Source organism: Daktulosphaira vitifoliae, unplaced genomic scaffold (genome assembly GCF_025091365.1).
Source record: "Daktulosphaira vitifoliae isolate Bord-2020 unplaced genomic scaffold, ASM2509136v1 Scaffold_4, whole genome shotgun sequence".
NCBI classification, from domain to species: domain Eukaryota; kingdom Metazoa; phylum Arthropoda; class Insecta; order Hemiptera; family Phylloxeridae; genus Daktulosphaira; species Daktulosphaira vitifoliae.
In genome coordinates this window covers 26,007,018-26,021,111 of record NW_026099575.1, presented here as the reverse complement: position 1 = coordinate 26,021,111, position 14,094 = coordinate 26,007,018, and the positions used below count along the sequence as shown (strand labels likewise).

Sequence of the window (14,094 nt, the reverse complement as noted above, 5' to 3'; positions counted from 1 at the left end):
ACAATTCATTTATTCTATTGTGGTGGTGATTTTACATAATATGAAGAAAATAAAATAATAATATGTACGCAGACATTTAATAGTAACCTTTATGCGTCCTTTCTATTGTTTGCTTTGTATTCATATGATTTATCATTATAATGACGTAGCTTTGAGTAATTAATAAATTCCGTCCAAGCTAAATAGACAATGACAGTACCACTTATGCTACCGTTGTAGCTTAATTATATTATTTGTTTCAAAGCTCTCATTTAAAAATCAAAATGTTTAAACTACTTTTAACGATTTTATTATTTTACTCCTTTCAGTTTTTCTATTCAGTAGAATGTATATCATTTTTCCATGTATTTCCAGATCCACCCCCTAGAGATAATATTGCTTTGATGGCGAGATATATTGTACATGATTCTGGTAGATACATTTTTTTGTTAAAATTAACTCTGTAATTAAATTACTTGGTCTTATTCAATTTTAACTGTATTTAATTTAAAATGTTTAATTTATAACTATCTGTAATACCTAAGTAATATAATTTTAAATGACTACTATCTGTAATAAAAACTAAGTATTTAATGCAATTAAAAATTAATTATTTTATTTAAATTTGAAGTACTAAATTTCACAAAGATAAATTTACTTGGTAATAGCCCAATATTGAGCACTTTCAATTAAACAAATAATTTTATAATTTTAAATTTTATAAGGAATCAGTAAAAATAAAATAAGTAGTTCAAATGAAAACTTAAAACTATAAATAAAACTATACTAATAAAACTATGTATGAATTTTGTGCAACGACATAAATGTTATTCAATTTTTTGTTATTTTTATCAAAGTAATTTACTTTTTGTTTTAATTTCTAAAAGAATCATTTAAAATTAAGACCACTTTTAAATAAAATTGTCATTAAGAATTTTAAAATTTAATGTTTTTAATTAATACAAATTGTAATGTAATAATTTGATAGAATGGACAACTTTATCATACATTGGAAATCAATCCTTTATGTCTGGTGTACCTATGGGACGTGTTTATTCAGTTAGTGATGGAACCATTGACAATAGTACTGGTGTTCCATATATAATGCTTTCACCAATGGACTTAACCTATCAAGATGTTATGGTATGTTTAATTTTTTAATAGTGATTTACTTTTACATTATTTAATTATTTAAGGTATATTTCAAGTGATATTTTCTAAAATAATGGTTTTGATATCATTTTCTATATAGGTTACTAAAAATTGTTCCCTCACATTAAGCTTAGCACAATCAAATTATTGCAAAGATAGATCTTACGACCCAGAAGATCCACGCTGTGCTCAACTTATTTTAACGGGAACTTTTGTTAAGGTATATAAAACTTAAAATAATTTTTACTAATTAAGAATCATTGGTACTCTTTTTATAAATATTATTATAAATCTAATAAAACTTAAAATTTTTTGTCTATTAAGCTAGAAAAAAATGATCCTGAATGGTTAACTGCCAAAGAAGCATTATGGACAAGGCACCCTGAAATGGAAAATTGGCCCATTTATGTTCCAGGTAATTACACAAAAATAATTCATTTATCATTGAAATTGAAATCGTGTGAATATAAATTTATATGTATATATATATATGTATTTTTTTTTACATTTTAGGACACAGTTGGCAATTTGCTAAAGTAAATATTGAGCATATTACTTTAATAGACAACTTTGGTGGGCGTAGATTTCCAAATATTGATGACTATTTCAAGGCAAAACCTATTTCTAAAAACAAATATAAGTCAAAAATGTCAGCAATATCTATAAAGAAAAATGTTATAATTGATTATGAATTTTAGAGTAGCTATAATTACTTAGGTTAATTTAATGAGTAAATTTTTTTAAGAATGGCTTTAAGTGGCTTTAAGAATGTATATTTTTTTATACCATTCTATTTATTTAAAGTTTGTTCTAATTTTTTTTTCAAAACCTAAAATTAGTATAAATAATTTAATAAGAAAAATACTTATATAAAAATTATACATAAAATGTAGCCTGTTGGGCTGTGCAATTGTGATTTTAGTAAATATACTATGACTGACTTTATAAAATCAATAAAAACATTGCTCAATTTATTTGTTATTAATATCTATTGTTTATTTGAATTTTTTTCTATACTTTTTAAATTATATTAATATTGTTTAATGTTACACATAAAACTTATGTACATATGATTTATTAAGAAATAACATAATCTACAAGTACTATTGTACTTAAAATATACTGGTATTAATATGTTATACTTGTTTATGATTATTTTATTTTGATGTAATATTTATTTCTATTAAACTTGAGACTACAACTACATTAAAAATATAGAGATTATCCAATATAAGATATTATTTTGTCCAAATTATATTTTAATCTTTTTTGGAATTGAAGTATTACTATTATAATGAATTATACTTATTATCCAAATTAACTTTTATTTATACTTTTTGTTTTAAGTTATGGTTTAATGTTTAATTTTAGAAGTTAAATAAATTATTTTTATTAGATCTTTTATAGTTTTTAAAAATTAAGTGACCTTACCTTTTTAAAAAATAGTTTAATTGAAACCAAGGTTTTTACTTTAATTCATTGTAGGAAGTAAGTGTGTTGCCAATATTTTATTTGGAGAAGGAAGTGTCAAGAAAATTTTACATTATTCAAATAATTCTATTATGGTTAACCTCTTAGGAATTATGTAACTTGGAAAATATTCTTATGATATCTGGACCTTACGGACATCAGAATAAGTGCCTGATTGACATAAGTGCAATTTCAAGAGACTCATATGTAAGCCTCCTCTCCCATTAATTTTGTTATATAATCATGTCATTTTTTTGAAATTTTGGAAGAGCTAAACTGCTTTAAGCCAAAAATTTGCTCCTATGTTGTCTAGAAGGTATTGGTTAATGTTATAATTAGAATAATGTCATTATAAAATAATAACATTATTATCGATATTTTTATAATGCTATTAAATTTAGTGCAATTAATTAGAACAGTAATCTATAACTTGATAAAAATATTTAACTATTAGTAAGTTAAAATTAAGAAGTGTGTTTAAGAACATTATAATAAAATTGGTTAAAAGTGAGTTTCCTTAGGAAATTTAACAGTTTCAACATTTAAAAAATAAACAAACGCGTACCCCTTTTTTTCATTTTAATTTTTGAAAATGTTTCAAAATACATGACAATTTGCATGAAATTTCCAAAGTACATTGTGTGATAAAACAAATAATTTAACAAGGGATGTTTCTTATGAGAATTCAGTAAAAAACCTAAGTACAAGAAAGGATTTGAAATAGACTTTCCCCACGCATGTAAATAATTTTTTTTGAATTTGATTTTTAAAAATGTTTTGGCGTGACTACGTTTTTTTAACCTATACTAAATTAAAGTTCTCGAAACATACTACAATATTAAAAAAAAAATTTCCCCATCCTTGTTCTACAACAAAAAATCGGCCGTCAAATTATAAATATTTAAAAAAAAAACTTTATTTTTAATTTTTAAAAATGTTCCGGGGTCTTTGTTTTTACAAACTTATATCAAATTAAATTTTTTGATGAAAAAAATTAAAAACGACCATACGATTTTTTTCTATGAATTATTTGACTTTAAAACCTTTAAAAATGATTTGATGTTACTTTAGAATAATCCAACAATTCCTTTTAAAAAGTATACACTATCTACAAATTTTGATTGAAATGTTTTTTTATGATAGTAATTTTAATAACTGTTAGATATCATCTATACTTGTTCCAACAATGCTGTGACTTCACTATGCTGGATTTTAAGATACCATTCCAAAAAAGTTTTTTTTAATATTTAAATAATTATTTAAATATTAAAAAAAAACTTTTTTCTAAATTATAATTACTTTTTATCATCTAATTTTTCATTTAGTCATTTTTATACCAAATTAGCATAAAATAAAAGAACTACTTAAGAAATTATAATCTTTTAATTTTTAGTATGTTAATCCATTTTCCAGAGTGAATTTAAACCAGTTTGATCAGTTAGATATAATGTTAGTTGATTCATTAAAAAACTGTAACAATAATTACTAGCCACAAACAGTAATTTGAGTCAATATACGTAAGCTAATTCCGTTATGATAAAATCTGTGTGACGGACTTTACACACATGATTGCCATCTTTAACAAGAAAACTTAATTTTGCAAGTCGCAATAGTTTTGAAAATTATAAAGGTCATTTATAATAGCTGGATCATTGTAAAAGTACTTAAATAATTGCGTTGTATAACAAAGGTAGTTAGATAAACATCCCGTTTAAAATGTTATACTGCGTTTTATGAGGATGTAGGTAATAATAAATTAGATGTTATTATTCACACGTCAAACAGGCAAATGACTGTTTCCTCTCTTTACTATTCTCTGCTTTAATAATAATAAGTTGAACATGGTTCATTTGGGTGAATTTCGAGGGTCCGGTTAACGTATCCAGAAATTATTTAATCTGACGACTAACTCCAAGCAAGGCTGACAACCTGGTTAGTCATATACTCAAATTTAAAAAAATATTGAATTTGCACTGTTCNCGTATCCAGAAATTATTTAATCTGACGACTAACTCCAAGCAAGGCTGACAACCTGGTTAGTCATATACTCAAATTTAAAAAAAATATTGAATTTGCACTGTTTTTTTAATATTTATTGGATTTAAAAGATCTTAACAACGTCGATTTTGAATATCATATTATTGTCCATGGCGTTTTCCTTGTAATGTCCTGGATTGCTATGGCTCATTGGTTAGTGGCTGTAAGCCTGCTGCTAGTATTTTCTGCCACTTACGGCTCTATAATCCCTCGAGGATATCGTCTTGACTTGCATCCTTACCCAGGTGACGGTGTTTTTAAAGGCAAAGTTCGCATAGATTTCATTAGTACAAGTAACCAATCGGTAAACTCTTTGACTTTGGACGTTCATTCAACTCTCAATGTGGTCGATCGAGAAGTTAAAATCATTCGTGTCGCGAATCTTGATTCGTCCGAAGAGGATGATGAAGTTTCGATGGAAGAAACGTAAGTACTACTTATATTTATCGTGAAACACTGTGTGAACAGAAACATGTGAAGGTTTTATCAATTTATGCTATTATAACATGAATTAATTATACTTTTTATACAGTACGCTGACTGTAACTAAACTAGAAAAACGAAAAGATTTACACACATTCCAAATAACTACCAAGCAAAATTTTAAGAAAGACATCACGTATCAAGTAGAGATTTTGTTCGATGGTAGTTTGGGCAGTGACCCGTCGAGTCCGTTTTACCAGTCGACTTACGCTAATTCAAAGCATTCAACACAAAAAAAGTACATATATTTTATTATACAATACATTTAATGTTATAAATTTATAAATTTCTTAGTATAATTATATTTATATACGATGATAAATTTCTAAGCAGGAAATGATAAGCTAAATATATGAATAAAGAAATGCTGAGTAGAAAAACATTTGTGAAACGACGTAAATGATTAAATCAGTAGAATACAATAAAAAATAAACTATAGCAAATATAAAAATTCGCGTTGAAACTAAGATAATCAAAGTAATCAATCAGTTTTTTTTGAGTTCATAAGTTCATAAGTTACTTAATTTTGACTAAAGGGTTAGATGAATTTAAAAACTTTGGAGTTATGTTAATTTTACTATACACTACTTTCCGAAATATATTAATGTAACAATAACTTTTGCCAGTTCACACCTAGTTTACGAGATATTGGATATATTTACTCTCATGTACACGTAGTCTTCCAGAACTTAAAAAAAACTTTCAATATTTTTGAACTTTTAAATTTATTTAAAAATGATTACTTTGTCCATAATTAATATATTGTACTTGAAATATGGTTTTATTTAATGTTGTGGCTTATATCGTTTATCATATAAGTGGTTCATTCAATTGATTATACGAAAATAAATATTAAACATATATTACTTTTAAATGTTATTAATGACATCATTACAAGAAAAATTACGTGCCTGTTTTCGCTAATTATTTATTGTCAACTTTAGTAGATGTGATAAGATATTTTGTTACGCTCATATTTAATGAAATTGGTTGATATTTTTTTATATATAATTTTATATCATAACAAGTAAATTTCATAACTTAATCAGTTTGAGGACTTATGTAGATCGATTAACATCTCTTATAAATAATTATTTAAAGAAACAGTGAATATTCAAGTTTTATATAATTTTATTTAACTTACCTTTAATTGCTTAATTAATTATTATTTATCTATGTTTACAAAGCTACTCATTGATAATTTTTTATTATTTTACGACAAGAAATCACGTGCAATTTAAATAGTTATAATTTTTAGTATAAAAATATTATAAAGTAATTAGTTTTTCTTATTCTAATATGTTCATTATCTAACATTTTAATTAAGTTCAAATTATATGCATACATTACAGAATTAGAGAATTTAGATTAAAAATACCCATAAAAAATGATGAGAATTATTTTACCTTAAGTATAATTAAATTTATAAAAGAACATTTATTGAAAATCTTATGACCAAATGCAGACACTACAAAACTTATTAATTTTTTCACACAATCAGACCTAAATTGTTGTACATGATTATTACATTATACTGTATTATTTTAATTCTACGTAGATATAAATATGTTATATTCTAAATGCTGAATTTTATAAAAGTTATGTAAAAATTTAATGTATAAATTTAGTTTTCAATGAAAATTGTAAATATTATTTCAATTTAGTATGCTTAATTTATAATAACATTTTTCAACTTAAATGAAAATTTAAATTTATTGAGTTTGGGTATTAAGACTGCTTTCGGTTATTAAAAGGCGATTAATAATAAAGNAAAAAAAAAAAAAAAAAAAAAAAAAAAAACACATCATAGTAAAATTAATACCTTCTCCGCTTCGCATCGAAGCTAAAAATATATATTATGTTTAAAAAAACTTAAATCATAAATTAATTACATGGTTTTTAAGCTTCATTAAAGCATTAATTGATTAAACTTTTGAATAATATAAAAACAAAAAAATAACAATGATTAAGTTGCGGTCGACCGTGCTCCTAGTACTTTTATTACTACGGTCGTATTATAAAATTCTTATCATTTTATAATATAAGTTTTTCTAGAATTATATTTTTTTTAACAATTATGAAATTTTAATCATTCGAATAAAGAGTAGGTATATTTAGGGTGGACCGAATAATGAAGTAATCATGGGGTGGGCAATTTTAAGCAGATAAGCGGCATAAGATATGAAACGGTTTTGTACTCTTTCAATTTGGACTTAGTCGCTAGCTAAGTATGGATACCACACAACTACACCGTATTCTTAAATGGAGCGAACGAAGGAAAAGTAGAGGGAACGTAAATATTGCGGGAAGTGAAAAGGCTAGTATGATGCTTTAAAAATCCTAAAATTTTTAAGGCTTTGCCAACTATTATTGAAATGAACGTCGAATGATAGAGAAAGAGTCAAATGGAATCCTAATTCAGTAACTGAAAATACACGCTCTAACATGGTACTATCTAGAGAGTAGGAGTGAAGAAGAGGGGCATATTTATTAGTACATGTCATAATATGATATTTACTTATATTAAGTGAAAGGCCAACCCGATTAACCCAGCACACAAAGGAATCAAGATCTGCCTACAGTAGTAAACAATCAGAGAGATAAGCTATTTTCATAAAATTTTTCATGTCATCTACGAATAAAAGGACTCGGGAATTAGACAGGTAATTATTAACAGAGTTGATATACAGAATAAACAGCTGAGGACTAAGGTGCCTACCTTGGGGGACGCCCGAAGAAACTTTAGTAATGTTAAAGTTAGCACCATTAACAGGAACATATTTTTTTCTTGACGTAAGGTAGGACTGTAACCAAGAAAGTAAAGGATCACCTATACCAAGAGATTTAAGCTCAGGTTCAAGCAGACGATGGTCAATTGCATCGAAGTTTTTTTAAAGTCGGTGAAGACAGCGTCAACTTGAAAACCATTTTCAAAACTGTTTAAAATAAAGCTTGTGAAGGACAAATTACAGGATACGGTAGATTTACCTGAGCGGAAGCCACGTTGCTCATCAATGATGATGTGGTTAAGACTTCGTTTAATATTTTAATAGACAAGGGATTCAAATAGTTTGGCAATATGAGAAAAGATGAAGATAGGCCTATAATGGGATACAAGAGATGTGTCACCAATTTTCAGTATAGATGTAATGGAACTAATCTTCCATGCCTCAGAAAAAAAACCTTCATCTAGTGAACGCCTAAAATGCAAAAAGATAGGATATACTAGAGACAGACGACAATTATATAATAATTTTACTGAGATTCCATCAGGACCATTCGAAAAATTGTTTTTTTAGAGAAATTAATACGGTTTAGATATCATCAAGGGAAAAAACAATTTGAGGGCAGATTATAAGGATAGGTAGTACAGATAGTTAAATCAAATTGACAAGAAAAAGGGGTATTGTAAATAGAAGAAAAGTGGTAAGAAAAGAGATTAGCAGATTCAGTAGGTGAACAGGAGATTACATTATTATGACGGAATACATTATTATTAATACATACATTATTGTGAAGGAATGAAATAGCGTATATTAAGATCTTTGGTATACTTCCAAATGCTAGAAGGATTAAGAGTAAGAATTTTTTGGGTATCATTAATATAGGATTAGTAATTTAGTTCAGAGATACGCTTATTATTATTATAGCATATTGATTATGTCATTTTCAAGCTACTAAGATAACAATGTCATCCACAAAGCGAATACAGTGTATAAGCTGGCCATTTATTTTTACTCCATTGGTCCACTATACACATATACAGTATAAATATATTTAAACTTTATTGCACGTATTTATTTCTTATCCTGGATAAAATTAATTTGACTTACAGTGATTTAATGTGGTTCTAGATGGTTCATAGCAATGAATTTACCAAGGGCAGGTGGTGCACGTTATGTTTTTCCCTGTTTCGAAAAATCAGAACTAAAAACTTGGATTGAACTTTCAGTAGCTCATAAAGGAGATGTTCATGTATTAACAACGATGCCTTTGGTAGATACAACAAATGTGTAAGTATTTACACAAATTGTTGTAGCTAAAATATCTAAAATAATTTTTGAATGAATTTATTTATAAAATTATAATTTTATTAGAACATCAGAAGGCGTGTGGGTTCGCGATCATTTTTCACGGTCACCACCAATGTCTGTTAATTCATTAGCAATGTTTCAATCTGACTTTAAGCATCCATCTATTGGAGGTATAAAAGATTAAAATACACTCGTTTAAAATCTAAAATTGTTTTAATTTCTTACTTTATAGAAAATAATGGTGCTAAAATTGGAATTTGGGGAAAAGAAGATCTTTTAAGATCATTATATACAACTCAAAAACTTCTACCGTCCGTTTTGGACAGCTTAGAGTTATATCTTTCTAGACCATATCCATTGCCTGAACTTAATTTAGTGGCTCTTCCTGGATATGCTGATGATAAACCTATTGATGCTTGGGGGTTACAAATGTTCCGGGAACTAGACCTTTCAAAAAAACGTGATGATTTTTGGATTGTTCATTTACTTGCTAAATATGTATCATTGCAATGGACATCCCACTTAACAACACCTATATTTTCATCATCCTTAACAACAGCAATTTCCAAATTTTTAGCTGATAAAATCGCTTGGCAGGTAAATTTAAGATTATATTTTCTTAAGAATTCTTACATTTTAATAAATATTTTTAGTTAGAAAAACCTGTATTTGATTCATTTGTAAAAGATATGTATGGAATGTACATTGAATTTGAAAAACCGGATTTAAAAGAAATTAAATCTCAAATGGAAGCTTTAAACACTACTAAAAGTATTTTATTTTAATATTAAATACGAGGTGAGTTCAGTAAATAACTGAAATTTTCGTTTTTTGAAAAAAATATTTATTTATTCGACTACAATAGTGTTATCGCATTAAAAAAAGTCCATATTATATATTATGCATTTGTGTCAACGCTTCTTCCAATCCTCAAAACACTTCTCAAACTCGATCTTTAGGATAATCTTTAGCTTATTCAGCGATACGTTTTAATGTCATCTATGCTTGTAAAATAGCGGGCCTTTAAGGTTCTCTTTATTTTTTGAAATAGAAAAAGTTACCCGAAACCATGTCTAGCGAATATGGGGGTCTAGACATCGTTACAGTATTGAATTTGGCCAAAATTTCACAAACCAGCAATGAAGTGTGAGCTAGTGCATTATCGTGGTGCAAAAGCCACGAATTATTCTGGCACAAATCCGGGTGTTTTTTTCGAATTGCTGCACGAAAACGGCGTTGTACTTGTCGATAGTACTCCTTATTAATAATTTGACCCCGTGGAAAGAATTCATGATATACTATGCCATTAAAATCGAAGAACACAGTGAGCATAACTTTCATGTTCAGCTGCACTTGTCGAGACTTTTTTCGTGCTTGGCGATTCAGAATGTCTCCACTAGGACAATTGAGCTTTAGTTTCGACGTCATATCCATAGACGTTCGCCATCTGTTGTAACACATTTCACTAATTCTGCATCGTCGTTGAACTTCATTAAGCGACTCCTGAGAAACTTCCATTTACCGCTGTTTTTCAAAATTTAGCAAATTTAGAACAAATTTTGCTGCTACGCGTTTTGTACCCAAAACATTCAAATTTAAAATTTTTTATTTCATGGCATGAACCAATCGATATTTCAATATCATCAGCGACTCCTCTTATTGTAATTCAGCGATCGTTTATAACCATTACTTTCACTAATTCTACGTTTTTATCGGTTTATGATATGCTGGGGCATCTGGGGCGTTCGTTATCTTCAACGTCTTCACGGGCATTTTAGAAATGCTTATACTACTCGTAAGCCCTTGTTTTATTTATGACAGACTCACTTGTTAACATTTTATACATTTATTACATTTTTTTATGCAAAATTTGATACAAATTCATTTTTTTTAACAAACGAAAATCGCTGAATTCATAAAAACATGTCTAATCTTAGCGGCTGCCAATGACAAAGTAAAAAAAGAATCCAGCTGAAAAATTTATCATACTACAGAGATATGTGTACTAACATTATGAAAAAAATTTTTGATAATCGGTCTCTCCAAAATCGCGAACTTTAAAAATTCCCGTTTTTTTCTGAACACACCTAGTACATGTTATTTAAACATACGTATTACTAAAAAATTTCATGTATTTTCTAGTTCAATTTGTTCTGGAAATGCTGGAACACGTATTTGGACCACAATCTTTTAAACAATCTATTCAATATTTCATGTCTAGCAAGTACGACTCCTTTAACTATAATTTATTGCAACATTGAGAAATGTCCAAAATAAATTTGATATATGCTGCATCATTATAATTTTATGATAACTAATGTTAATATGTAATTTTATTAATTTTAAGGGAATACCATACATATACAGAAGCAGATTTTTGGAATAAACTTACTGAAGGAGCTTACAATGAAGGCATATTAAAGAAAGTAAATATTAAAAATAGCATTCCAAAAAAAATAAATGAAATAATTCATCATCAAGTTCTAATTCTTTATTGAAGGGTGAAGATCCAGCTAATATTGAAGATATTGTTAGACCATGGTTGCAAGCCGATAGGTTTCCAGTAGTGACTTTTAGAAGAAATTACAAGAATACAACAGTTCAGATTATGCAGGTATAATAAAATACAATTATTTTTCATTTATTGTTAAGTTCCTCTCTATTCAAATTTTTTAATTTTTTATAAACTATAGAATAAATTAATTTAGGCAAAAAACTCAAATCCTCAGTAACTATTGAAAATCTTAAATTCTAAAAAAAAAAAAAATTCTGATTAGAAAAATACTTTTATAATAAGTAGTTAAGTTAAGTTTCACTCAAGAACAAAAAAAGACCAGCACAGGGGGGTCACGGAACAGTGGTGACGTGGCATAGTTGGATCAAGTATAATGATATCCGACAGTGATTAAAATCACTATCAAAATAAAACGCTTCGATGCAAATCTTTAGATAGTGTTTAATTTTAAAAAATTGTTAGATTATTCCAAATGCTACATGATCTGCTAGTTCCTTATTAATATCCTATTTAAGATAAAGTTTGTCCAATGAAAAAAGGATTATTAAAAAATATTATTTCTCAAAAAAAATTATATTGATATGTTCATTTTTGAAAAAGTTAGAGCATTATTAAGTTAAAAATATAAAAAAAAATTATTTTACAAAAATCATAATTTTTTATTAACTTTAATGTCTATTTTATCCACGAAGACAGGTCCAGATGTCAATTTTTTTTTTTCAAATTATAGTATATTACATAAGCTTCAATTTAAGATATATATAAAAATGTCAGATCTTCATGAACACTTTCAAAAGTTAAGTTGAAAAAGTTCTACTTTCTATATGTATTTTTTATATTTGAAGCCCCCCCTTGTATATAGGANTTTATATTTGAAGCCCCCCCATATATAGGGAAATAGTCTGATTTAAAAAAAAAGTGTGTCCAATGAAAGATGTATATAAATACTACTTCTCATGAAAAAATTGTATTGATCCATACATTTTTTAAAAAGTTATAGCTCTTCAAAGTAAAAAATGTAAATTATAAAATCGAGAATTTTCACACAAAAATAGCATTCAGTAACCATTTTCACCATGAAGATAAGTCCAGAGGTCAATTTTTTTTTTTTCAAATTAAAGTATATTACATTAGCTTTAATTTAAAATATATATAAAAGTGTCAGACCTTCCGGAACATTTTCAAAAGTTATGTTGAAAAAGTTAATTTTTTGTGAAATAGTTGCCATTTGAAATCCCCCCCTGTGGGCAGATAAAGGGTCAAATTTACAAAAAAAAAAAAAATACCAAATGATAGTTAAAGACAACAAGCATCTATATAAAAAAAATTATATTAATATGTTCATTTTTGAAAAAGTTACGGCAGTTTTTAGTAAAAAAAATTGATAAAATTTCGAAAATTAGCAATTTTTAAATTTGTAATTTTTTTGGAGGTTTCCCCCATTTACGGGGAACGAGGGAAATTTTTTCAATTTTTAAGGGTAATGTCTTCGACTAGATACGATTTGTGATCTTTTGACGTATCGTTGATAGAAATCCGTTCGGTGAGAGCTGAGAAAAAGTGGTAACAGACACAAAAAAAAATTAATAAATAAAAAAAAAAAAACACATCATAGTAAAATTAATACCTTCTCAGCTTCGCATCGAAGCTAAAAAATTGTGACACTTTTAATAAAAAAAAGTTAAAAAAATTCAAAATTTACAGATATTTAAAATTATGCAATATCTGCTTAAATTCTCAAAAAGTATTTTATTTATTATATTTTATATTTATTATTTAAGACTATCTTTATTGTATGCTAATGATTAATTAATGATATGTATAGATTAATTATTATTATAAAAAGTATTTTTAGGACAGTGAGGAAAGTATTTTGTCTTAGTAGATAGTTTATTTAAAAATAAACGAAATACATTTGTTAAAAATACAAAAATTAATAAAACAAAAACGGTAGCACAGTGGGGTCGAGGCACAGTGTAGACAAGGCATAGATGGGACAAGTATAGATGATATTTGACAGTGATTAAAATCAATATCATAAGAAACGTTTCGATGCAAATCTGTAGATAGTGTTTCATTTAGAGAAATTGGTGGATTATTCCAAAAGCAACATCAATTCTTATTTCTTTGTTTATATCCTAATTAGTAGTTCTTTGATTTTAAAATATAATATATGAATAAATACTAATTATAATTATTAAATTTAGTATGAAAATAAAAAAGTAAAAAAAAATTATAAGTTTAATTTCTTATGTCTTATGACCTTTATTCTATGTCAATTAAATTATATAATATTCATGAAAGTCAATATATTCTCCTAATAAGATATTTTAAAATAAAATAAAATACAAAACCTAGAATTTTAATAGAAAAATAGCATATTTTTGAATACGGTAGCCATTTGCGCATAGAAGATAGGTCGTC

General features: G+C 26.7%; 2 protein-coding genes across 3 annotated transcripts in view; both read left to right on the top strand.

The window, feature by feature from the left end:
• The first annotated feature begins 36 nt into the window (after positions 1-36).
• On the top strand, positions 37-2,528 carry LOC126906277 (protein CREG1-like). The gene is made up of 5 exons (XM_050686727.1): positions 37-411; positions 968-1,122; positions 1,232-1,351; positions 1,456-1,546; positions 1,645-2,528. The coding sequence occupies exons 1-5, from the start codon at positions 264-266 to the stop codon at positions 1,827-1,829; spliced, it is 699 nt and encodes a 232-aa protein (XP_050542684.1). The 5' UTR covers positions 37-263; the 3' UTR covers positions 1,830-2,528.
• Positions 2,529-4,583: 2,055 nt separating this feature from the next.
• The window catches only part of LOC126906168 (endoplasmic reticulum aminopeptidase 2-like), a 17,682-nt gene continuing 8,171 nt past the window's right edge, over positions 4,584-14,094 (top strand). Inside the window, exons 1-9 of one of the 2 annotated variants that reach the window (XR_007704198.1) lie at positions 4,584-5,064; positions 5,171-5,359; positions 8,976-9,134; positions 9,219-9,325; positions 9,388-9,752; positions 9,809-9,926; positions 11,298-11,379; positions 11,503-11,581; positions 11,656-11,769. Coding sequence is in view for 1 of the 2 variants with exons in the window: in XM_050686503.1 (XP_050542460.1) it covers positions 4,766-5,064; positions 5,171-5,359; positions 8,976-9,134; positions 9,219-9,325; positions 9,388-9,752; positions 9,809-9,926; positions 11,298-11,379; positions 11,503-11,581; positions 11,656-11,769 (1,512 nt within the window). In the remaining variant the exon portion in view is untranslated. The remainder of the gene's footprint in view (positions 5,065-5,170; positions 5,360-8,975; positions 9,135-9,218; positions 9,326-9,387; positions 9,753-9,808; positions 9,927-11,297; positions 11,380-11,502; positions 11,582-11,655; positions 11,770-14,094) is intronic. The other variant, XM_050686503.1, reaches the window with a different exon arrangement.